This window comes from Chiloscyllium punctatum, chromosome 18 (assembly GCF_047496795.1).
Source record: "Chiloscyllium punctatum isolate Juve2018m chromosome 18, sChiPun1.3, whole genome shotgun sequence".
Taxonomy (NCBI): Eukaryota; Metazoa; Chordata; class Chondrichthyes; order Orectolobiformes; family Hemiscylliidae; genus Chiloscyllium; species Chiloscyllium punctatum.
Genome location: NC_092756.1, coordinates 92,699,432 through 92,726,107, shown reverse-complemented (window position 1 = coordinate 92,726,107; position 26,676 = coordinate 92,699,432). Strand labels below are relative to the sequence as shown.

At 50.3% G+C, this 26,676-nt stretch overlaps 1 protein-coding gene across 4 annotated transcripts in view; it reads left to right on the top strand.

Annotated features, from left to right (window-relative positions):
• The window catches only part of LOC140489334 (SH3 and multiple ankyrin repeat domains protein 1-like), a 431,419-nt gene that overhangs the window by 224,363 nt on the left and 180,380 nt on the right, over window positions 1-26,676 (top strand). For all 4 annotated transcript variants that reach the window (XM_072588776.1, XM_072588774.1, XM_072588775.1 and 1 more), the window contains 5 exons: window positions 493-559; window positions 2,686-2,944; window positions 4,358-4,518; window positions 20,069-20,182; window positions 25,271-25,346. In XM_072588776.1, the coding sequence (XP_072444877.1) occupies window positions 493-559; window positions 2,686-2,944; window positions 4,358-4,518; window positions 20,069-20,182; window positions 25,271-25,346 (677 nt within the window). The remainder of the gene's footprint in view (window positions 1-492; window positions 560-2,685; window positions 2,945-4,357; window positions 4,519-20,068; window positions 20,183-25,270; window positions 25,347-26,676) is intronic.

The window sequence follows — 26,676 nt, the reverse complement described above, 5'->3', positions numbered from 1 at the left end:
CACACTTCCCACTGCCTTGGGAAAGCAGCCGACATCATCAAAGACCCTTCCCACCCCGGTTATAGTCTCTTCCATTGGGCAGAAGATAGAAACGTAACCAACAGATTCAAGAACAGCTTCTTCCCTACTGTTATCAGTTATGAATGGACCTCTCATATATTACAGTTTCTCTACACCTTCTCTGGAGCTGTAACACTAGATACTGCATTCTGTTCTTTTACCCTGATGTACTTGTGTAAGGTATGGTTTGTCTGGATAGCACACAAAACAATGCTTATCACTGTATCTTGGTACATGTGACAATAATAAATCAAATATTCCTGGCATGTATTCGATATCGGGCACTGAGGGATACACGAGGTGTTATTTGGTCATGTGCCTGATGTGGAAACATTGGATACATGTGAACTGGGAATACGCGAGGTTCCCAGTGGCCCAGTCAGTGATGGTGTTGAGGCCTGTGACTAAAGGCCTCGCTTTGTTTCTGCCCAGGTTGCCATCATCGCCGGGAACTTTGAACTGGGCGAATTCATCAAGAATCACAAAGACTCGGATGTGGGTAAGTTGGAGACACTGACGGTGTGCACGTGACCCCGATCCTAACCTTGACCCTGACTCTGACCCTGTACTCTAACCCATGGTGCAGGTGGCCCCACTGGAATCTCAGCGGGAATTCTCCGGACTTGACTCTTTCCCTTTCTCAGAGATCCCTTGGGAATTCAGGGTGGCAGACAGCAAGGCATTTTGTGAAATCGGAAAAATGCTGGAGAAACACGGCAGGTCTGTCAGCATCAGTGGAGAGAAAGCAGAGTTGACATTTCGAGTCCGGTACTGAAGGAGGGTTGCCGGATTCGGAATGTTACCTCTGCTCGTGTCTCTCTCTGTAGATGCTGCCAGACCTGCTGAGCTTCTCCAGCAATTTACAATTTTGCTTCAGATTTCCAGCACCTGCAGTTCTTTGTTTTGCTGAGGTGCTGCATGACACTGGGCAGAGATCCTCCGAAGGATTGTCCTAATGGGTAACACCCTCGGTGCCTATCCTTTTGGAAAGCCTTTGATCAGTCAATTCACCAATTTTCCCCCGTTTTTCCCACCTTGCTGAAGGCACCATCGTTTTATCTGGAAGTCTCACAGTCAATGCCCAGAGGCCACTTGGTTCAGGCCAAGAACTGTTGCATTGACGACAGAAAAACTGCAGATGCTGGAATCCAAAGTAGATCAGTGGGAAGCTGGAGGAACTCAGCGAGGCAGGCAGCTTCAGGAGGTGAAAAAGTTGACATTTCGAGTCCACGTCCAAAAACTATTGCTTTGCCCATTGACCACTGGGCTGTTTGACCTTTTTTCTGACCTCTGGTCTGCTCCCCCAGCCCAGACCTTTGTTATCTCTGGGATCACTGAGTCCATCCGTTTCCAAAATAGGGACCTCCACTCTGTGGCTCAGGTTCTAACTCACATCACATCTCCTTCATTCATTCCCTATTGGTTTGAATTTAATTGGCTAATCGCCATGCCAACCAGAGTCCAACCAATCAGCACCCTCTTGTCATAGAGTCCCGACAGTGCAGAAAGAGGCCAGTCAGCCCATTGAGTCTGTGCCCACCCTCCGAAACAGCATCCCACCCAGACCTCCACCATTTTCCATGCATTTCCCAAGGCTAGCCTGCACTTCCCTGGACGCTGTGGACAATTTTCCATGGCCTAACCCTGCACATCTTTGGAGTGTGGGAGGAAACTGGAGCACCCGGAGGAAACCCACGCAGACACGGGGGAGAATGTGCAAACTCCACACAGCGAGTCACCTGAGGGTGGAATCGAACCTGGGTCTCTGGCGCCATGAAGCAGCAGTGCAGGGGAGGTGATGGGCAAGTGGTATTATCGCTGGATTGTTAATCCAGAGACCCAGATACTGTCCTGGGGGACCTGAATTCAAATCCCACCATGGCAGAATTCAATAAAAATCTGGGATTAAGAATTTAATGAGATGACCATGAATCCATTGCCAATTGTTGGGAAAAGCCTCATCTGGTTCATTAATGTCCTTCAGGGAAGGAAACTGCCATCCTTACCCGGTCTGGCCTACATGTGACTCCAGACCCACAGCCATGTGGTTGACTCTTAGCCACCCACTGAAATGGCACGAGCAAGCGTCTCAGGTCAAGGGCAGTTAGGGATAGGGAACAAATGCTGGTTCAGCCAACAGCACCTTCATCCCTCATCTCACATGACAGCCTCACTTTCTTTCAATGAAAGTTGTTGTTGTGGTGCTCATAGGATCCCTCCAGTGTGGAAACAGACCATTCAGCCCAATGAGTCTACACCAACCCTCTGAAGAGTAACCCACCCCAAACCCATTTCCCTTCTCCTGGCTAATGCACCCAACTGACACATCCCTGAGCACTGTGGGTAATTTCCCTTGGCCAATCCACCCTAACCTGCACATCTTTGTGATTGTGGGAGGAAACCCACACAGACACGGGGAGAATGTGCAAACTCCACACAGACAGTTGCCCAAGGGTGGATTCGAACCCTGGTCCCTGGGCTGTGAGGCAGCAGTGCTAACCACTGAGCCACCAGCGATCCCTGTTCCACGGCTGTGTGTGATGTGCGTGCTGTTGTTTCCAAGTTGCTAACTCGCGTTCTTTCCGGCAGCTGTTCCTATCTCTCTAAGCTGTGTCCTTCCGACAGTTCCCTTCAAGGAAACGCCGACCTACGCCCCCCAGAGGAGGGAGGGCCACCACTCGCTCAGCCTCCCCCACATGCTGCAACGCTCCAGCAGCGATAACAACCTCAACATTCCGGAGTGGCTATCCTTCCCAACCAGCCAGGCTCCACGGAACCCCAACGGCACACTGCGCAGCGTCAGTAACCCCCGTGGCGGACGCAGTAGATCGCCATCCCGCAGCCGCCAGGCCGAGGATCCCAAGAAACAGCGAGGACGTCTCAGGTAAAGCTCCCTCTCGACTGACCCCATCCAACACTCCCAGGACAGGGACAGCATGGGGTTAGATACAGAGTAAAGTTCCCTCTACACTGTTCCCCATCCAACACTCCCAGGACAGGGACAGCATGGGGTTAGATACAGAGTAAAGTTCCCTCTACACTGTTCCCCATCCAACACTCCCAGGACAGGGACAGCATGGGGTTAGATACAAAGTAAAGTTCCCTCTATACTGTTCCCCATCCAACACTCCCAGGGACAGGGACAGCATGGGGTTAGATACAGAGTAAAGTTCCCTCTACACTGTTCCCCATCCAACACTCCCAGGACAGGGACAGCACGGGGTTAGATACAGAGTAAAGCTCCCTCTATACTGTTCCCCATCCAACACTCCCAGGGACAGGGACAGCATGGGGTTAGATACAGAGTAAAGTTCCCTCTACACTGTTCCCCATCCAACACTCCCAGGACAGGGACAGCACGGGGTTAGATACAGAGTAAAGTTCCCTCTACACTGTTCCCCATCCAACACTCCCAGGACAGGGACAGCATGGGGTTAGATACAGAGTAAAGTTCCCTCTACACTGTTCCCCATCCAACACTCCCAGGACAGGGACAGCATGGGGTTAGATACAGAGTAAAGTTCCCTCTACATTGTTCCCCATCCAACACTCCCAGGACAGGGACAGAATGGGGTTAGATACAGAGTAAAGTTCCCTCTACACTGTTCCCCATCCAACACTCCCAGGACAGGGACAGAATGGGGTTAGGTGCAGACTAATGCTTCCTCTCCATTGTCTCCATCAAACACTATCATATCCCTGTGTCTCCCCCTCTCAATCTCCCTCCTCTGTTGACCCTTTTCTCAGTACTTTGCTTCATTCTTTAATTTTCTGTCTCCCTGTCTGTCTCTTTGTCTCTTTCTGTTTCTATCTGTCCCTCTCTCTCTCTGTCATTCTCCCAGTCTGCCTCCCTCCCTATCTCCATCCCTGTCTCTTTGCCCAGTCTGTCTATCTTCCTCCCTCTGTCTCCCTCCCTCTCAGTCTGTCTCCTCCTCCCTGTCTCCCCTCCCCGTCTCCACCTCTCTATGTTTTGTCTCATTCGCTGTCTCTCCCTCTGTCTGTCTCTCTCACTGTCTCCCTCCCTGATGCTGTCTGTCTCTCCCTCCCTCTTCCTGTCTCTCCCCCTCTCCCTTCCTGTCCCATTCCCCGTCCCTCTCCCTGTCCCTCTCCCTGTCTCTCCCCCCTCTTCCCCTCTTTGTCCCTCTCCCTGTCTCCCTGTCCATCCATTTGGGCCAGCCATGTGTGACAGTGGGAGAAGTGTGGTGCAGACAGTGATTAATGCGACCCCTCCCCGGCCCATTGAGCTGGAACATCCCCGGTGGGGGGCACTAACTGTGAGGTTTCTCCTTGTTCCCAGTTCCGCCGTGCCCAACAAGGAGTACCCTGGGAGTGCGCAAGGCTGGAGGCCGAAACGCAAGCTCTACTCTGCTGTGCCAGGCCGGGTCTTTGTGGTGGTGAAGACATACCAGCCGCAGGGAGAGGATGAAATCCAACTCAACAAGGGCGAGAAAGTGAAAGGTTTGTGCAGAAGGGAATGGTAAAGCTTAGCAAAGTATCCCTGTCGTGTAAGGACAGAGGAGTGGGGGGGAAGGAGGCCATTCAGCCCTAAAGTTGGTTCTGTCTTTAACTCATCTGGGACCTTACGCTATACAGCACCAAATCTCTTACATTTAACATTAACAACTCATAGAGTAGAAACATAGAATCCCCACGGTGTGGAAGTTGGATATTTGGCCAATTGAGTCCACACTGACTCTCCAAAGAACATCCCACCCAGGCCTACCCCTCTACCCTGTCCCTGTAACCCAGCATTCCCCGTGACCAATCCACCTGGCCTGCACATCCCCGGACACTATGGGGCAATTTTGCATGGCCAATTCACCCGAACCGGCACATCTTTAAACTGTGGGAGGAAACTGGAGCAAACCCACACAGACACAGGGAGTCCCACCCGAGGCAGGAATCAAACCCGGGTCCTGGACTCTGGGAGGAAGCAGTGCCAACCACTGAGACACTGCGCCCAAACCCCACTCTTATCATCATTTGTGGGAGAAAGCTGTGAATTTGTCAGTGGAAGACTTACCCAACATTCCTCCTGATGGGCCTGGTTCGAATTTCTAGACTATTCCCAAACTCAGCAGCCAATGGGATTGGTCTCTTCCCTATCCTCTCAGTCTTGGGAGCTTTGACACCACTTTACGGAGTGCAACTCCACCCCTTTCTGTCGCCTGTCCTCAGAGTTTAACCCCTCAGGTAATTTGGTCTGAACTCCCTCTGTGACCAACACAGTCTAGGATTTTATTTGAATCGAGGAGAGGGGGGGAGTCACCGGATTATAGTTTTCCCAAAAAAGGCCCAGTCAGTGACAGTGCTCACCATTCCTGAGACAAGCTTGAAACGGACTGATAAGCGAGAAGAGATACCTGTTAGGAAGGAAGATGTGTTGGACATTTTGAACAACTTGAGGATAGACAAGTCCCCCGGGCCTGACGGGATATATCCTAGGATTATGTGGGAAGCAAGAGAGGAAATTGCAGTACCGTTGGCAATGATCTCCTCGTCTTCACTGGCAACGGGGGTGGTACCAGGGGACTGGAGAGTAGCGAATGTTGTGCCCCTGTTCAAAAAAGGGAATAGGGATAACCCCGGGAATTACAGGCCAGTTAGTCTTACTTCTGTGGTAGGCAAAGTAATGGAAAGGGTACTGAGGGATAGGATTTACGAGTATCTGGAAAGACACTGCTTGATTAGGGACAGCCAGCACGGATTTGTGAAGGGTAGGTCTTGCCTTACAAGTCTTATTGAATTCTTCGAGGAGGTGACCAAGCATGTGGATGAGGGTAGAGCAGTGGATGTAGTGTACATGGATTTTAGTAAGGCATTTGATAAGGTTCCCCATGGTAGGCTTATGCGGAAAGTCAGGAGGCATGGGATAGAGGGAAATTTGGCCAATTGGATAGAAAACTGGCTAACCGGTCGAAGTCAGAGAGTGGTGGTAGATGGTAAATATTCAGCATGGAGCCCAGTTACAAGTGGAGTTCCGCAGGGATCAGTTCTGGGTCCTCTGCTGTTTGTAATTTTTATTAATGACTTAGATGAGGGAGTCGAAGGGTGGGTCAGTAAATTTGCAGATGATACAAAGATAGGTGGAGTTGTGGACAGTGAGGAGGGCTGTTGTTGGCTGCAGAGGGACTTAGATATGATGCAGAGCTGGGCTGAGGAGTGGCAGATGGAGTTCAACCCTGCCAAGTGTGAGGTTGTCCATTTTGGAAGAACAAATAAGAATGCGGAATACAGGGTTAATGGTAGGGTTCTTGGTCAGGTGGAGGAACAGAGGGATCTTGGGGTCTATGTACATAGATCTTTGAAGGTTGCCACTCAGGTGGATAGAGTTTGTAAGAAGGCCTATGAAGTATTATCGTTCATTAGCAGAGGGATTGAATTCAAGAGTCGTGAAGTGATGTTGCAGCTGTACAGGACTTTGGTTAGGCCACAGTTGGAGTACTGTGTGCAGTTCTGGTCGCCTCACTTTAGGAAAGATGTGGAAGCTTTGGAGAGGGTGCAGAGAAGATTTACCAGGATGTTGCCTGGAATGGAGAGTAGGTCGTACGAGGATAGGTTGAGAGTTCTCGGCCTTTTCTCGTTGGAACGGCGAAGGATGAGGGGTGACTTGATAGAGGTTTATAAGATGATCAGAGGAATAGATAGAGTAGACAGTCAGAAACTTTTTCCCCGGGTACAACAGAGTGTTACAAGGGGACATAAATTTAAGGTGAAGGGTGGAAGGTATAGGGGAGATGTCAGGGGTGGGTTCTTTACCCAGAGAGTGGTGGGGGCATGGAATGCGCTGCCTGTGGGAGTGGTAGAGTCAGAATCATTGGCGACCTTTAAGCGGCATTTGGATAGGTACATGGATGGGTGCTTAATCTAGGTTAGAAGTTCGGCACAACATCGTGGGCCGAAGGGCCTGTTCTGTGCTGTATTGTTCTATGTTCTAATCCCAGGAATATTGACTGAATTTAAACTCCAATGGCCATGTGAGTCTGATTTGAACCCACCTCCCTTTCGCCTGAGCCTCTCGGTTGCTATTCCAATAACCGTGTCACTGAATCCCCTTATTGAAAGTCTCCTGAGACTGAAATCAATGGGGCTTTGGGGAAATGTATGAAGAGTGTGGGGTTAAATGGCCTCCTCTTGTTCTTCAGGCAATGTGTACCTGGTCTGGCATAATTCCTACTATTTTATAGTATCCTCGGTCAGTGTACCGGTCTGTCGGTAGTCAAGTGGACGGTGTGGGGTTGAGCTTGTGTGACTCAGGAAGCTTTGTGACCTACCCTCAGGTCCATGCTGAGGGCTGTCTCAGTGAGGCCTACCCAAGAATCCTCAGTTCTGTCCCAGGAGTTAGCGGGTTGCGGAGGTGCTAGTAATTGTAATGTCTCTTACTGAGACATCAAGCCGTGTGTGGCGTTGCCTCTTCGGCTGAATAGTTACAAAGAGGTATGGTGTCCCCTGTGTGGTAAGATTTAATGACATGGATTGTTCTTTCAAGAAGGCCAGCACTGGCACGGATAGGCTGAATGGCCCCTAGTTCAGCGTCGGATGGTGATGTGATGTCTGTCTTGGCTTTTGTCCAGAGAAGGTGTATTGCCCCAAACTCTGAGGGCCAGGAGCACTCAGGAGAATGCGGGCAGATGCTGACATAGTTTAATGTTCTTGAGACACTGTTCCAAATCCTACCCAAGGAGCTGGTGTGATTTATGGAAACATCCAGAAAATAAAGCTGGTTTTAGTCATGGTGACCACGCCAACTATCTGCCAATCCATCTGGTTGACTAATGCCTGAAGAGTGAATAAAATCTTGCCCTTACCTGGTCTGGCCTACATGTGACTCCATACCCATAGCGATGGGTTTGACTATTGACAGTCCTGCTCTGAAATAGCCCTGTGGTGCTTCTCAGTTCAAGGGGCAGTTAGGGGTGGTCAGTTAAATTGGCCCAAGTGTTGGACTAATTGGTTGGATTATTGGGATGTGGGAGCAGTTCTTTATCTCCCTCGCTCTCGAGAAATATCTTCCGGCGTTGGTCTCTGTTGCTGATGGCTCCCGGTGGGAGGCTAATTCTGATGAAGGTGAGTTTGGCCTCGCCATTGACCTTGTTCTATTTCAGTAGCTGGCATGAGCTGAATATGGAGGGTTGGACCACCTATGCCAACACGTGCCACGTCCACGTGACTGCGAGGTGACTCAGTCTGGCTGTGATCTCAGACACCAGTAAGCAGTGCTTGTTTGAACAGTCTTACCTAGCACTCCACGTGAGCAGCTATTTATAACTCTGACCTAGATCTCCATGTTGCACCTGCCATGCTTCCCCAGTGCCCTATGTTCAATCTCTCTCTCTCTCTCTCTCTCTTTCTCACGCACTCTCATTGATGTATAAGGGCTGCTGTGATTATGCAAAGTCCCAACTCCATCATTTTTTTCTCTTTCCATCCCCTTTCCTCATTCTCCCCTTTCCTCACTCTCCCCTTTCCTCACTCTCCCCTTTCCTCACTCTCCCCTCTCTCCTCCTATTTTTTCTCTGTTCATCCCCCATTCTGTTTTTTTTTTACTTTATCTCTCCCTCTGTGATCTAATCAATCCCATCCTCACTTTCTCAGTCTATCCATGTTCTCTACTATTTGTCTTTCTCTTCACTCACTTCCGCACTCTATCCCCCTACCCCACTGTCTCCCTCTATCTCCCATCTCCCTTTCTCCCCTTATCTCCCACTCTCCCTCTCTCTCCATATCTCCCTCTCTCCCCATATCTCCCTTTATCCCTCTAATTCCCCCTCTGTCCCATATCTTCCTCTAACACCCTCTCTCCCATATCTTCCTCTATTCCTTCACCCTCTACCCCTTCTCACCCTCTCTCCCCCTCTTCCTCTGTCCCTCTATCTCCCTCTCTCCCCATATCTCCCTTTATCCCTCTAATTCCCCCTCTGTCCCATATCTTCCTCTAACACCCTCTCTCCCATATCTTCCTCTATTCCTTCACCCTCTACCCCTTCTCACCCTCTCTCCCCCTCTTCCTCTGTCCCTCTATCTCCCTCTCTCCCTTATATCTCCCTTCCCCCCATCTCCCTCTCTACCTGTATCTCTCTCTCCCTCTTTCCTACCTCTCCCTCCATTTCCCTCTCTCCCCATGTCTCCCTCTCTTCCCAACTGTCTAAATCTCCACAAAAACAGAAATTGCTGGACAAACTCAGCAGGTCTGTCAGCATCTGTGGAGAGAAAGCAGAGTAAATACTTTGAGTCCAGTGACCCTTCTCCAGAACTACTCAGAACCTTTGTTTTATCTCCCATTCTCTGTCTGTCTACCCCCATCTATCTCTCCCCCATTTGTCTATCTCCCCCATCTCTCCTGCGCTCTCCATCTCTCTCTCTCCAATGCTTTGTCTCCCCATCTTTCGTTCTCACTCCATCTCTTTCCCTCCCCATCTCTCTCTCTCTTCCCACCGTCTCGCTCTCTCTCTCTCTCTCTCTCTCTCACCCCCACTGAATCTGCTCTGCCATTTAATGTGATCATGGCTTTAGTTAGATACAGAGTAATGCTCCCTCTACACTCTCCCCATCAACCACTCCCAGGGTAGGGACAGCATGGGGTTAGATATAGAGTGAAATTTATTTTGAAGTATGACTCAGCAGGATAGCCCAGGTTTCCTTGAACAGGTTGTCTCCTGATAGTCAGCAGTGCTGCCTACCAGTCTTCAGTGCTGTTTGTCTCCCTGCCTGAGGGCAGAGGGTGAGGGTGTTTTTGCCCTCTACACTGAACTCTCTATTTCCGAGACTGCAGAGTGCTTCAACAGCATCTCCCCTTTGAAGCACCCCCACCATCTCCAACCTGCCCCAGCTCCTGGAGGGCCCGCTAGACACACCCTCCCTTTCAGCTTGGGTGCTAACCCACTGAGTTTTACTTCTCAACGAGGTGGTCTCTCTGTTGGCTGCCTCTGGAAGACTGCCCCCTGGCTTCTGACCCACTGAGGGGTGGGGGGGGGGCGAGGGTGGTCGCAAGGAGCTTTGTGCCCTTGGGCTGGTTCTGATGGCGGTAACATGCGGCAGCTTCTCTCATGGTTCATTCTGAGGCCCGGATGTCGGCCATCTTGTTCCCAAGCACAATCACGCCATCATTAAGAGCAACCTCGGGAGAGTTGGTGGGGACGGTTAAAGTTCCCTACTCCCCGGGCCAGGGGATCTTTGTGAAGGCATTGCATTTGCATAGCGCCTTCAGTCAAATGCCTGGGCTCTTAGGCTTTTCGTAGGAATGTGAGCAGACAAAATTTGAGACCAAGGCAAAGAAGGTATTAAAATGGTCAACCAAAAGACTTGGTTCAAGAGATATGTTGTAGGGCACACCTTTAAGGCTAAGAGTAATGTAGAGAAGCTCAGGGGGAGAACTCACAAACTCGTGACTGAAGGCGCAGCGTCTCGGGGTGAGGTGAGAGAAATTAGGGCTGTGTAAGAAATAGCCAGTGGCGGGGTTTCCGAGGCTTGGAGAAGCTGGCAGTGCCTACTGATCTAGGGAATGGGGAAACAGACCATCTCGTGGTTTTTATATCGCTCGGACCAGGAGAACCAAGAGGGCCTGTAGGTCAGCGGTGATTCAGCCTTGTTATGAGTTTGGATAATGTAGCAGAGTTTTGGAGGACTTCACCTTTGTAGGGATGGTCCACCTGAAAAGGAAGGGGAAAGATTAGGTTGAACGTTTCCGCCCCATGGTACCTTTGACAGTACAGCATCCCCACTGTGTTACCCAGAAAGCCTGAAGTCCATCGAGTGGGATTTGAACCTGTGACCTTCCATCCCAGTACTGTGAAGCCAGCTGTACAAACGCACTTTGGGAAGTGTCAAAATTCACTCACCAACATGACGCTGCCTTATTGTTTCCCTGAATCCCGAACACTCTTCAAGTTAAGGTTGTGTTTTGTCAGTTAGGATGGTCTACTGAGGGCAATGAGGATGGATTCTATAGTCCAATGCTTCATAGAAAGCAGCCCAGCACCACCAACACCCACGCCAAGACCTCAATGGTGCAACCCTGAGGCTATGCAGTATTAGTTGGTATTGAAGGAAGGGTTATCAACTCTCCAGAACCAACCCAGAGACCGCAGGATCTGAAGATTAATCTCCAAGATGCTTTTGCAAAGGCTGTATGGAGAGAGATTGGATCGATGTGGATGACACTCACTAGAATTTAGAAGAATGAGGGGGTAGATCTTACAGAAACTATAAAACTCTAACAGGATCAGACAGGGTAAAATAGAAAGGATATCCCTGATGATTTGGTCCCTGTTCAGCACTGCTGCCGCACAGTGCCAGGGACCCAGGTTCAGTTCCAGCCTCGGGTGACTGTGGAGTTTGCACGTTCTCCCCACCTCTGCGTGGGTTTCCTCCAGGTGCACCGGTTTCCTCCCACAGTCCAAAAGATGTGCAATTCAGGGTGGACTGGCCACACAAAATTATCTATAGTGTCCAGGGATGTGCAGGCTAGGTGGGTTGGCCGTGGGGAATGCAGAGTTTCAGGGATAGGTGAGGAGGCTGGATCTGGGTGGGATGCTGTTTGAAGGGTTGGTGATGACTCGATGAACTGAATGGCCGGCTTCCACACTGTCGATTCTTTGATTCTGTGACCAGGGAGTCTGAAATCAGGAGTCAATGTTTAAGGACAGGGGATAGGCCATTTAGGACTGGGATGAGGAGAAATTTCTTCCTCCAGAGAGTGGGGAACCTGTGGAATTCTCTGCCACAGAAAGCAGTTGAGGACAAAACATCGAATATTTACAAGATGGAGTTAGATATAGCTCTTGGGGCTAAAGGCTTTTGGGAGAAAGTGGGAACAGGGGACTGAGTTGGATTACCAGCCACAATCAGATCGAATGGCGGGGCAGGCTCAAAGGCCGAAAGGTCTCACCCTGCTCCTATTCTCGACACATCTAGTTTTGTTGCCTTACCGGGGGAAGCAGGGCTCATGGAGGGAATGGTGGGTGTATTTTCAATCTTTTTGTTCACATTATTGGCTGTGAAGGTTTAGGCAAATGGGATGAGAAGGCAATTGGGATAAGGAATCACCCAGTTGGGGGCGAGGGAGTGGGGGAAACGGAGGATCTCTCGGCGCTTCCTAATTGGCTGGGAAGGCGAGCGTCAGCCAACCAAATGGCAGGAGAGCGGATTTGGGGCTGGGCAGGAAGGATGATGTCAAAGGGCGTGTGAATCCACCTAGAGGGGGTTGGCAAGGCCCCTTGGAGGAAAGGTGTCGCCCCGTGATCTACAAACAGCAGGTAAATGCTGCCTAGCTCAGGGTGGCGCCATTGGGGCCTTGGCATGTTTGGAGACAGTGGGGGGGGGCAGGGTGAGTTGGGTACTTTGTGCAAAGCATTGGATTGCACAAGACGTCTTTGCCCTCAGTGTTGGAATAAACCTTCAAGCCTACATCTTCCTGTGTGTAGCAGCCATTAACCCTCGGAGATTGCTATGGCAACATTAACCCTCGGAGATTGCCATGGTAACGCTAGATTCAAACGGCCCAGCACCACCCCCTCCATTGATCCTATCAGCACCGCCTGGTGTAGTTGAAAGAACTCCCCCACCCCCCCACCCCCCCACCCCGGTCCACCTTCAGCAACTCATGTCATCCTGGGGCCTTTTTGTTCAACTGTTGCCATGGGAACACAGCTCGTGCCAGGTGAGAAGAAGGTCACAATGTGGAGAAATGCTCATTTTGTATTTCAGTTTTCAGTTCATGTTCTGGCTGTTTAGTTATCTTCCATTCCCGTGTGAGTATTTCTCATCCCCTCTGGTAGCCACTCCACCCTCTTGCCAATCTCATTTCTGTCATCCCAGAATACAGTCTAATATCCCTGTCTGACACTCCGTTCAAAAACACTTACTCTGTCATTTTATCACCTCCCTTTGCTGTCCATAATTCTCCTCCCTTGCCATCTCTATTGCAGTAAATCCCTTTGCCTTCCATTCTCTACTCTTTTCTGCATTTTGGCTCCAAACACTGAACTAACACAACTCCCTTTTTGTCTACTCCTCCTCCCCACTCCCCGCTGTCTCTTGTCATATCTCTCTCTCTCTTTCTCTTTCTCTCTCCCTCTGGTTTTCTCTCTCTTTCTCGCTTTCTCTCTTTCTCGCTGCGTCTCTCATTCTCTTGCTCTCTCTCTCTTTTACTCTCTCTTTCTCTAATTCACACTTTCTCTCTCTCTTTTCCTCTCTCATTTTCTCTCCCGCCTTCTCTTTCTCTTCCTCTCTCTCGTTTTCTCTCTCTGTCAGCATCCTCTTTACTCCCATGTTTTGCTCTCTCTTTCTCTCTCTCTCTCTCTCTCACACACACTTCCTCATTCACTTACTCTCTCCATTTCTGGCACACTTCCGCGCTGCGCTGGCATTTTTGATTTGACATGTGCTTTCTGAGTCCCCTTTGTCTTCTGTTTCCTAGTCACTCATCACTGCAACTTTCCTCCCTCCAGCACCTCCTCTGCCTCTTTCCTTCGCTACCCTTCACATCCCCAACCCCACCTATCTCTCCCCCCTCCTCCCTGACTCTGTCCCTTTCGTCTCTCTCTACCCGCCTCTGTACGGTGTGGTTAAGGATGGAGGTGCCTGTGGTGTAATGGGAACGTCAGTCACCCACAGCTTCAGGCCCTAGTGGGTTTGAATCTTACAGATTAATCACTCCAGTGGCAGTCAATCAGTGAGGAATGCCCACAAATGATTTAGAGAAAAGAGGTTATCCTACCACCCAGACACCGTACACCTACCAGCTGCACCTGGAACCAGTCTTACAGCACAGAAACAGACCCTTCAGTCCAACTCATCCACACCGATCAAGTTCCCCAAATTGAACTAGTCCTGCTTGCCTGCGTTTGGTCCATGACCTCTAAACCTTTTCTATCCACGCACCTGACCAAGTGTTGTCACTGTACCTGCGTCTAACACCTCTCGCAGTTCATTCCACACACGAAGCACAGATGTGCTCCACTGTCAGATATCCTCATCAGTCTTTTCCTCGCCACTCACCCCTCCTTCCCCACAGGAAAAAAAGAACTGGGCGGCACGGTGGCTGAGTGGTTAGCACTGCTGCCTCACAGCGCCAGGGTCCCAGGTTTGATCCCAGCCTTGGGTGACTGTCTGTGTGGAGTTTGCACATTCTTCTCTAGTCTGCGTGGGTTTCCTCCCACAGTCCAAAGATGTGCAGGCCAGGTGAATTGGCCGTGCTAAATTGCCCATAGTGTTGGGTGCCTTAGTCAGAGGGAAATGGGTGTGGATGGGTTACTCTTTGGGGGGTTGGTCTGGACGTGTTGGGCCAAATGGCCTGTTTCTACACTGTAGGGAATCTAATCCCATCCAGACAATAAACTAAAGTCCTGCTTGTCTATTCCAATAACTCAGATGCATGTTGTACAACTAACTTAAAGAAAATAGTCCATGGTGGGAGCTGAAAGGGTTATATATATTTTTTAAGCATAGGCTTGTTTTCATTGTGTCTTGTGTCTTGCTCCCTTGTGGGAGAGTCTCAGGCCAGAGGACACCATCTTAGACAAAGGGGTTGTTCATTTAAGACAGAGATGAGGAAGAACTGTTTTTTAAACCTCTGCAGAATTCTTCACCACTGAGGGCTCTCGAGGCTGGGTCATTTAGCATTTTCAAGGCTGAGCCCTCAAACCAACATCTTCAGGAAGGATTAGATTAGATTAGATTAGATTAATTACAGTGTGGAAACAGGCCCTTCGGCCCAACAAGTCCACACTGCCCCGCCGAAGCGTACCCACCCATACCCCTACATCTACCCCTTACCTAACACTACGGGCAATTTAGCATGGCCAATTCACCTGACCTGCACATCTTTGGACTGTGGGAGAAAACCGGAGCACCCGGAGGAAACCCACACAGACACAGGGAGAACGTGCAAACTCCACACAGTCAGTTGCCTGAGGCGGGAATTGAACCCGGGTCTCCAGCGCTGTGAGGCAGCAGTGCTAACCACTGTGCCACCGTGCCGCCCACGAGGGTTAAAGGCCGGAGAGTGGAATTGAGGGGGATCAGGTCAGTTGTGATCTCACCGATAGCGGGACAGAAGGGCCTAATTCTACTGCCATGTCAAATATATCGATGATGGAATGGCGATCTGATTGAGGTGTTTGACAGCTGTTCAAAAGGACAGACAGAAATTATTCAACATTTAAAAGGCATTTGGATGGATACATGTATGGGAAAAGTTTGGAGGGATATGGGCCGGGAGCAGGCAGGTAGGGCCAGTTTAGTCTGGGATTATGGTCAGCATAGACTGGTTGGGCCGAAGGGTCTGTTTCTGTGCTGTATGACTATGACTGTATGATCTGGATGGGCTGTGGAGCAATTCTGGAGCAAGGAAGGATGCGCCCTTAACATTAAACCTCTAACATTTGACATTTGACATCAGGGAACAATTCTTCACGTTACAGGGAGTGGAACTCTCTGGAATTCTTATCTCCAGAAATGCTTTAGGATTAATTGAAAATTTCAAACTGGAGATTGATGAGGTTAGCCTAATCAGGACTAAGGGACCAAGGTGGGTAGGTGAAGTTAAAATGCATATCAGCCATAATTTAACCAAATAGTGGAATAGGCTAAAGGGGCTCAATGTTCTCATCCTGTTTTGCTGTCCTCACCTCCTACTGAATACCTCTTCCCCAGCTCTGCCATTGGAAAGTGGACTGGGTTCCTTTCAGTCCATTGGTGATACATTTTGACTTAGCCTTATCAGGACATGTGCAAGAATGCCAAATTTCAGGTGGTTACAGCAATTTATTTCACAGGAGATTGCTGATTGGAGAGCTCAATAGGCTGGAGCTGTTTTCCCTGGAGCATAGGAGGCTGAGGGTGACCTTATAGAGGTTCATAAAATCATGGGGGGCATGGATAAGGTAAGCAGACAAGGCTTTTTCCCTCAGGGATGGGGGAGTCCAGAACTAGAGGGCATAGGTTTAGGGTGAGAGGGGAAAGATATAAGAAGGACCTAAGGGGCAACTTTTTCACACAGAGGGTGGTACATGTATGGAATGAGCTGCCAGAGGAAGTGGTGGAGGCTGGTACAATTACAGCATTTAAAAGGCATCTGGAAGGGTTTCAAGGGATATGGAACAAGTGCTGGCAATTGGGACTAGATTGGGTTGGGATATCTGGTCGGCATGGACGGGTTGGACCGAAGGGTCTGTTTCCGTGCTGTTTGGCTCTATGACTATGACTCAGTGGCTGACACTCTCAGGTTTTGAGTTGGAAGGTTGTGAGTTCAAACCAGCCTGGCTGGCTGTCGTGGAGCAGCACTGAGGGATGGCTGCACTGTTGGCGATGCTGTCCTCGGGCTGAGCTGACAGATGTGCAGCCTGTCACCTCAGGCGGATGTGTTCGATTCTCTCAGCCATTGTTTGAAGGAGGAGAGGTCTCCCTCAACCCGACATCTTCAGGAAGGATTATCGAGGTCATTATCATCTAGCTGCCTCTACATTCGTAACACAACGACGCTCTCAAAGTGCTTCATTCGTTGTAAAGATTCAAAATGCTCAGGCTATGAGAGATGCTACATTAGTGCAAGCCCTCTGTCTCATGTCCCTTTGAAATAACTCATGGCATCCCATCACCAATCACCCATTTAGTTACAAATGCATATCCCATGACAATAACACTGCCTCTCACTGAGTCAGGGGCTCTATATAAAATAGAATCCCTACAGTATGGAAACAGGCCCTTCGGCCTAACAAGTCCACACCAACCCTCTGAAGAGTAACCCACCCAGACCCATTCTCCTACCCTATATTTACCCCTGACTAATGCACCGAACAATACAGGCAATTTACCATTGCTAATTCACCTGGCCTGTACATCTTTGGATTGTAGGAGGAAACCGGAGCATCTGGAGGAAACCCACGTAGACACGGAGAGAATGTGCAAACCCCACACAGTCACCCGAGGCTGGAATCGAACCCAGGTCCCTGGCGCTGTGAGGCAGCAGTACTAACCACTGAGCCACCGAGATCCCTGACATTCATCCTTATATGTCAGCCAGGGCTCCCTGATTGGACCAGATTAACAGCCCCAGTCAGGGAACTCAGATTCTATGAGGTATAGCTAGCTGACCTCATTACAATCACCACATCTTATTCTGTTCCTCTCTGTCTCTCTCTGACTTCTTTTTCCCATTGCTCTCTCTCTTTCTGAGGAAACTCAGAGATAACAAGTGCACGTGGGTCTGGGGACCCTGACCCCAAACTGTGGGGTGGAGCTGACCAGCTACTGACTGTTGAGAGGGACAGAGAGGTCGGGTGAGGGAACCTCAGTGCTCAGGGATGAGGTGACTGTGTGAGCAAGTCCCCAGTGGGAACATGCGACGGGCGAGTGTCATCTGGAAATGTTAGCGTGCTCTCTCTCCACGGATACTCCCTGACCCGCTGCGATTCCCAGCATTCTCTGTTTATGTGCAAGAGTCAATATTGGCCTCAATGGAAATGGACTCGGGGATGAGGACAGGGAGGGTTTTGGAGGGGGGTGAGGCGTGTTGCGGGGTGATGAGGGAAGAGAAGCTGGTTTTACTATAAAATCCTCTGGCGATAGTGGAGAGTGTCAGAGAGCCACACGAGGTTTGAACTGAGGCTTCCGTCTCCCCTCACCCTTTACTTGGCCATTAAGTTGGAGTTGCTGGTTGATTTCAGGAGAACGGGGGTCAGCTGCTCACGGTACCTCGTTCTTCGCGGCCCCTGAGTAAGCAGGAGCTGACCCTTTCAAATACCCCATGTGAAACTCTGTACCTCAGTAAGAGGGAGCTGAAAGGCCATCCCAACTCCAACCTGGACTCAGCGAGGGTGCTGTGTGAGCCATGACACAAGAATAACTCCACAGCGGCTCTGGTGTGTTCTCCGAACGGCACAGCGCCTGGAGTGGGGTCCGTGCACTGCACAGACGTCATCCGTGCTCTTCAAAGAATGTTTTCCAGGAGGGATGAAAGGAAAACAGACCAAAATAGACTCGACAAAAGAAAAGGACTGTCCAAGCTGGCTGGAGATTTGCGTAACCAGTTTTTTTTTTAAGAGGGGCTCCTGTCTGCAGGAAGCCGTGTGTATAATGCTAACAGCGGGGGTGATGTGCTGAACAAACAGGTTATTTACTGCACTTGTAGGGCAACCAGACAGGAGCGTGAAGTCAGATTCAAGGCGAGCTGTGAATCAAGGGCTTGCAGTCACCTCATGTATCTCTCAGTATGTTCCATGTACAGCTAAAATAAATTGCCATACTGTTTCTGACAACACAAAAAATGCCCTGTCAGACATCCATGGGCAAACTGACAGGGCAATGGGGCAAACAGCAAGGGAGAGGAACCAGTCAGGTTGGTATTTCACAAGGGGCTTCCACTGGCAGCAAAGGGATGAATGGCCTCCGTCTGTACACTAAAATTCTGTGATCTTGTTTCAAACGTGTATTGTTCGTTGATGCAGCTATGGTGCGCGGTTCCATTGAACTCTATGACATGTGGCCTGTTGGCTGGGACGTCAGGGTAGTGTTAGGGCTAGGGTTCAAGGATAGCAGCCACAGTAACCAGGAGATTGTTTCCCCAGCTGGGTAGGTGGGTGGGTGAGGCAGGGTCTCAGTTTCTCTTGTCAGACGATGCAGCGCTCTCTCAGGCCATCTCTCTCGGCCGTGTGTCCGAGCTCTGTGGAGCCAGACTTGATCCTGCAAGTATGGGAAGCAAGAAGGTAACACAAGGAGCAATGACTCACACAGAGATAGCTGCCTTCCCATCTCCGGTTAGCCCAGTTGGCTGCACAGCACTTCTCCGCAGGGAGTGACAGCAGCAGTGCAGGTTCGATTCCTGCGTCACTTCAGGTCACCACAGATGCTCAACCTTTCTCCTTGCCTCTCCGGCTAAGGAGAGGAAAGTGAGGACTAGAGATCAGAGTCAAAACGTGTGGAGCTGGAAAAGCACAGCCGAGGAGCGGGAGAGTTGCTGTTTCGGGCATAAGCCTTTCATCAGGAATGAGGCTTGTGGGCCGGGGGGGGGGGGGGCTGAGAGATAAAAGGGAGGGGGTGGGGATGCGGCTGGGAGGAAGGAAGCTGGGAATGCGATCGGTTCCCACCTATCCGCTCCACCCCTCACTCCGACCTATCACCATTACTCCCCGACTGTATCTACCTATTGCATTCCCAGCTACCTTTCCCCCCCCCCCCCCCCAGCCCAACACCCCCTCCCATTTATCTCTCAGCCCCCTTGGGCCACCCCATCATTCCTGATGAAGGACTTCTATCTGAAACGTCGATTTCTCCTGCTCCTCGGATGCTGCCTGACCTGCTGTGCTTTTCCAGCGCCACACGTTTTGACTTTGACCCTCAGGTTAAACCCACCACCAATTCTGTGTGTGTGTGTCTCTCTCTCTCTCTAATGAGAGAGGGCTACTACAGCAATTTCGGCTTTTTACACTAACTAAACAGCTTCAGGACATAGAGACACTCTTTCTGTGAATGCTAAGATAATTTGAGGATATCGCAAGAGAATTTTGGATGCTGGAGGAAGGGTCACTGGACCCTGAAACGTTAACTCTGATTTCTCTCCACAGAGCCTGCCAGACCCTGCTGAGCTTTTCCAGCAATTTCTGTTTTTGTTTCTGAATTGCAGCATCTGCACTTCTTCTGCTGTTATTTTGAGGGTGTCACTGACTGGACCAGTATTAATGACCCACCCCTTTCATAAGGTGATGATGAGTCATCTCCAACTCCTATCCACTCCGTGCGGTGTAAGACCCAAGTGTGTAGTTAGGGAGGGAGTTCAGGAATTTGACCCAGCGACAGTGAGGGAACGACGATATATTTCCACGGCAGGACGGTGAGTGGCTCGGAGGGGAACTTGCAGGGGGTGGTGTTCCCATGGATCTGCTGCCCCTTGTCCCCCTCGATGGAAGTGGAGTTGGGTTTGGAAGGTGCTGCCTGAGGATCTTTGGTTTGATTCTACAAGTGCTAGGATTTCCATTTTCTATCTGACCTTTCTACCTTTGACTTTTCACAGTGCTCAGCGTAGGGGAAGGAGGATTCTGGGAGGGCACTGTCAAAGGTCGGACGGGCTGGTTCCCTGCAGAGAACGTGGAGGAGATCCCGAACAAACCTCAGGACAGCAAACATGGTAAGACACCCCGGAAACAACCAAGTAGTCTACTGCTTTTTAATGTCAACGCTTACTTCTTTGACTTGTTGTGAAAGTTTTGGTCTGACAGTGTTAATACTGGTTCTATACATTTTATTCATTTTGTCCCCATCAAACACTCCCAGGACAGGGACAGCACAGGGTCAGATACTGTGTAAAGCTCACTCTACACCATCCCCATCAAACACTCCCAGGATAGGAACAGCACAGAGTCAGATACAGTGTAAAGCTTACTCTACACCATCCCCATCAAACACTCCCAGGACAGGGACAGCACAGGGTCATATACAGTGTAAAGCTCACTCTACACCATCCCCATCAAACCCTCCCAGGATAGGAACAGCACAGGGTCAGATACAGAGTAAAGCATCCTCTACACTGTCCCCATCAAACACTCCCATGACAGAGATAGCACAGGATTAGATATAGTATAGAGCTCACTCTACACCATCCCCGTCAAACACACCCAGGATAGGGACAGCACTGTGTCAAATATAGAGTAAAGCTCTCTCTACATTGTCCCCATCAAATGTTCACATGCCAGAGATAGTACAGGGTTAGATACAGAGTAAAACTCCTTCCACACTGTCCCCGTCAAACACTCCCAGGACAGGGACAGCACAGGGATAGATACAATGTAAAGGTAGGGGAAGGAGGATTCTGGGACGGCACTGTCAAAGGTCGGTCAAATATACTGTCCCCATTAAACATTCCCAGGACAGGTGCAGCATGGGGCTAGATGCATAGTAAAACTAAATCGACACTGACTTGCTCAAATGGAAATAGGTTACTCACCTGGAATCATGCCGGAAAGATCACAAGTAAAAAATCTGAAGCTGAGGAATCAGAATCATACAGGACAGAAGATGCCATTTGGTCCATTGAGTCTAACCTAACACAAATACACTGTTACCTACACTGGCCACACTAGGCTCATAGCTTTGAGTGTAACAACACTTCAAGGGCTCATCCTAATATTTTTTTAAATGTTGGAGGGTTTCCCAACTCTACAACCCAGTCAAGCAGTGCGTTCTAGACCCTTACCACCCTCTGGGGGAAGAAAGGTTTTCCTCAAATCCCCTTCTTAACCAAAGGGAGCAACTGCTTCCTATCCACGTTCCTCATAATCGTACACACTGCAATCAGTTCCACCCATTGCCTCCCCGACCAGCTCCCTCTACTCAAGAGAAAACATCCCAGGCTTATCCAGCTTCCCTTCATCACCGGCCATAGGGATATTTCACCTGAGGGGAGTGGGTGGGATGTGGTGCTGTTCACCTGGGATTTGATGAACCCAATGGCCTCCCCTTGGTATGAAATACAATGGACATAACACTGGAGCCAGAGAAGACCATTCCGCCCATCGAGTCCATTGCACAGAAACAGGAGGAGGCTATTCCACCAAAGTAACCATTGAACAGGAATAGGAGGTGGCCATTCTGCCCATCATACCCATTGGACAGAAACAGGAGGAGGCCATTCCGTCCATCTAACCCATTGGACAGAAACAGGAGGAGGCCATTCCACTCATCTAACCCATTGGACAGAAACAGGAGGAGGCCATTCTGCCCATTGATCCTAATGCACAGGAACAGAAGGAGGCCATTCTGCCCATCAAATCTATTGTGCAAGAACAGAAGGAGGCCATTCCATCCATCGAACCCATTGCACAGGAACAGAAGGAGGCCTTTCCGCCCATCGAACCCATTGCACAGGAACAGGAGGAGGCCATTCCGCCCATCGAGCCCATTGCACAGGAACAGGAGGAGGCCATTCTGCCCATCGAACCTATTGGACAGGAACAGGAGGAGGCCATTCCGCCCATCGAACCCATTGGACAAGAACAGGAGGAGGCCATTCCGCCCCCTCAGTCGATTGTGCTCTAAGTTGGTAGATCTGCGAGCGAACTCCTTACACCTACCTCGCCTCCTGTTGCTAAATGTCTTTGGTGAAGGCCTTTGTATTATCACTGGGACTGGTAATCCAGGACCCCCGGACTCTGGGGTGTTGGCTTCCAATCCCAGCACGGTTGACAGTGGAATTTGAATTGAATTTTATAAAAACCTGGAATTATGAGTCTGAAGATGACCCTGAATCCATTGTTGGGAACATCCCTCTGGTTCACTCATGTCGTTTAGGGAAGGAAATCTGCCATCCTTATCCGGTCTGGTCTACATGTGACTCCGGAACTACAGCAACGTGGTTGACTCTTAACTGCCCTCTGGGTAATTAGGGACGGGCAATAAATGCTGGGCCTAGCCAGCAATACTCTCTCCTGTGAATTAATCTAAACAAAAATAATTTAACAATTGAAGTATTACCAATTGCTATTGAGGAAAGAGGGTTCCAAATCTTGACACAGCAGTGGGTGGGGCTAGGTACTTCCTCATTCCACTTCTGAATGGGGTCATTTTCAGAATGTGCCCTTTGTCACTACCCACCCCTACTCGCCACAATCCATGGGAGTAATGTCTCTCTGTTAACCCTGTCAGTTCCCCAAAACCACAACTAAATCACACTGTAACCTGCTATAATGAAGAGAATATAACCCAGGTTTCTGTCCACGTACCATGCCCCCTTGTAATTTAAACTTTGGACCTCAGGTCTCCCTCTGGCAAATCTACATCTTATTCCCTGCAAGAACAGGACAGCACTTCCTTAAGTATCATGCTTCAACCTACACACAGTTCAGACTTAGGGACAGTGTAGGGATGAAGCTGGGTCTGGGGTCTCTGAGAACCTTCCCAGTAACTTAACCTACCCCACAACGAGAGAAGATGGAGCTGGGGCTAACCTGATTGTTGTCACGACTTCAGAGGGTCCCTATTTAAGCTGCATAATTTTAAATAGAGGGCTTTCACTGCAGCAGTGAATGCTGGGATAGCTGGGTCTCCATTGCAGTTGCTTGTCTTCTCCAACATGAGAAAGCTAATCAGATGACCCAGGGGCCAAAGGCAAAATGAAGAAGAGAGACAAGAGATAGAGCTGGTGAGAGTTGGAGGGGAGAATTGCACGAAAACCACTTGATTTTCCGCTATCTGCAGCTTGTTGTATTTTGTTTATACATCTTTCCTTGTAGCAGACTGCCATCCAGTGGCCTTTTTGAGAATTGACAGAGACTGGGAGGTTGGGGATTGAAGTCTCTCTGCTTCTTATGGACTGAGGTTTGGAGCTGAAATGGAGGCAGAGGAAGTGGCAGGGGCAGAGGTGGCGTGTGTTTACATTCTCGTCTCCGGAGACCTTTCCCTGTGGCACCAGGATTAGTCACCCCCCTCCAAAGGGACTCGAAACCAGTTCAGGCCCCACTCTGCTTCCCCTTCACAAGGATACATTTCTGGCTTTGGAGCCCCCTACCCTTTAACCCCTGAGTGGCCAATGGGCCTGAAGTTTCTGTGTCCTGAAGGTGTGGCTGCAGGAGGTCAAAGGCCATAACCTTGACCAAAGAGGGCAGCAGCGTGGCTCAGCAGTTAGCACTGCTGCCTCACAGCGCCAGGGACCCAGGTTTGACTCCCCCCTCGGGCAACTGTCTGTGTGGAGTTTGCACATTCTCCCCGTGTCCGCATGGGTTTCCTCTGGGTGCTCTGGTTTCCTCCCACAGTCCAAAGATGTGCAGGTTAGGGTGAATTGGCCATGGGAAATTGCCCGTAGTGTTCAGGGATGTGCAGGCTGGGTGGGTTAGCCATGGGAAATGCAGGATGGGTTTGGGTCGGATGTTCTTCAGAGGGTTGATGCAAATTCAATGGGCTGAATGGCCTCTTTCTGCTGACAGCTTCCCCTTTCCATCCCAATGGTGCTGCCTGTCTCAGCTCCCTTACTTTGAGGGTTTCTCTCCAGGATGCCCACAGTTGGTTCAGAGTTCAGATACCACTCCCCCCCCCTCTCCCCCCACCACTCCCGTACCTGGCTCAGCAGCACCCCCATCTCCCAGGAGGAGGCTGGTGGCCTGGGGTAACCCGCTGACTGGGTCTCCTGTTAGCCAAATTGTCCTCAATGGAATGGTCACCAGGAGATGGCTTTCACAATTGACCACCTTTGGGAAGATATTGAGTGGCATACCCCTTACCCCCTGGTTTTGCACCCCCTTCCCCCTACGACAACTGCATTCCCATTCAGAGATTGAGCCGGGCACTGGGGATTCCAACCCAACTGGAACAATCCAACCCTGGAAGTGTTCAATGCCTCTTTTAAGGGTTGTGTACAACAACACCCTTATTCTGCAGCTGGAACTGGGTGCCACTGGGCAGTTTTGCCCCATCGGTCACACTGAATGTGGAGCTGGCCTAACCTTTCCCTGGGGGTGACCCCGTACTTTCAGGCCCCAGATTTAACGTGAATCCGGAGAGCAAATTCCCTGTGGGAAAATAAGGCTGGAAGATTAGAAATGACAGTTGGTTGCCATAAGACCATAAGGTACTGGAACAGAATGAGGCCATTTGGCCCATCAAGTTTGGTCTGCAATTCAGTGATAGCTGATATGTTTCTCAACCCCATCCTCTTGACTTTCCACTTCAACCCTCAATCCCCTCACTCATGAAGAACCAATCTATCTCTGTCTTCAGTACACTCCACAGCCTTCCACAACAATGAGTTCCACAGATCAACCATCCTTCCCATTCTCAGTTGTAGTGGCTTGTCCCTTCACTCTGAGGCTGTGCCCTCGGGTCCCAGTCTCTCCTGCTGGTGGAAACATCTTCCCCATGCCCGTTCTGTCCAGGCCCCCCAGCATCCTGTTGGGTGGGGAATTGGGCGGTGGTTTCAGTTGAGTGATTCAGGTGAGATATGTGTGTAGACCACGGTCTTTCTTTCCAAGGAAGGTACCCGGCCCCGTGTCAGGCCAGTCAACCGGAGGGAGAAGCCTTTGGAGTGCACTAGGCCGGGGGCCGCGATGGGAGAAAAGATGTAGGGGGCCCTCCCGGCTGTTGGTGCTTTGTCTGATCTCCATGGCAACCCCTGCCAATCCCCTGAGCTTGTTCGGGCCTGTCCTGTGACCCTACTGTGTGTGTGGAGCTGGAGGGGGGATTGGAGACATCCTGGTTTAAAATATGCGTTTCTCTTCTTCCCGAGCAGAGAGTCGGACAGAGAAAGCCAAGAGGTTGTTCCGGCACTACACGGTGGGTTCCTACGACAGCTTCGATGCCCCGAGGTAAGAACTACATTCATCGATTGGCTCCTGGGTGCGATTTGGCGGGTGGGGGGTGGGGGGCAGGTGCACGTGAGTGAGCACAGGGGCTAGCAGACCCCACCTCCACGGCGATGGCGCCTGTCACAAGGGTTCAGTTGGCGTTCCAAAAACGCACTCTCCTTTCATTTGCCCAACGTGCCAAGTGTGTGGACATCGTGAGTTGGAGAGGGGGGAGGTGTTCCTGAGACCTCACCTTGCGGCCTCTGAAACAGATTTGGATCATTGTCGGAACAGGAAGAGGGCGTTGGGTGGCAAGGCAGGGGTCACGAGGTCGATGGCTGTGGCAGAGAGCCAACCTCAGCACGATGGGCCGATGGGCCTGCACTGTAAACAGTCTCGCAGAGTGCTGTGGGTAGCACAGTGGCTCAGTGGTTAGCACTGCTGCCTTACAACGCCAGGGACTCGGGTTCGATTCCAGCCTCAGGCAACTGTCTGTGTGGAGTTTGCACATTCTCCCCATGTCCTCCCACAGTCTAACAATATTCAGGTTAGGGTGGATTAGCCATGCTAAATTGCCCATGGTGAGAGTGAGAAATAAGAGAAGGCTACACATGTGAAGGAGCTGCCTCCTGGTGAATGTACATAAGATTGAAGAGAGCTGTCTGCCTCTCTGGTAGTGGTTATAATAACTGCTGCTTCCAGGGCTACCAACCATCTTATATTTTTATGGAACCAGCATGTAATTTTCTGATTTGTTCCCCATATTGGGTTCCCGGGACTCTTTGGAAAGGGTTCAGAACATTGAGAGAGCAGTACTGGAAGTGGCAATGACGGAGTTAAGGGAGTACACTGACAGAAAGCTGCTCCCTTTTTGTAATATTGTCAGGGCCTAGTTTTGTGTTTGGAGCCTGCCTGGGCCCGAGGCTGCTGTGTGGACCCTGTGCCCTTGAAGCTGTAGAATCTCCCCAATCTACCACCTTCGCTCCTCCACACCCGCCAAGGCGAGGGCCCTCACCTTACTCCCTCAGAGTCGGTGATCCTGCTTCATTCAGATGTGATGAACATGAGTCAGTGTGAGATGGGAGTCTGTAGATGGCAGTATGAGACAGGCAGCCAGAACTCAAATTCACATGAGGCACCATCTGTGGAAAACCAGCCCACTGTTTCAAACAAAATCAAATCAAACCATGCTCCATTTAACACCCCACATCCGAGACTCTAACCGACATTCCGGACAGAACAGTGAGCGCACCAAAAGTTAAAGGTCAGGTGGCTGACCGAACAAAATGGTTTCCATCCTGGGGCCTTCACTTCTGGGTCTAAACAGAGAGAGAGAGAGAGAGAGAGAGAG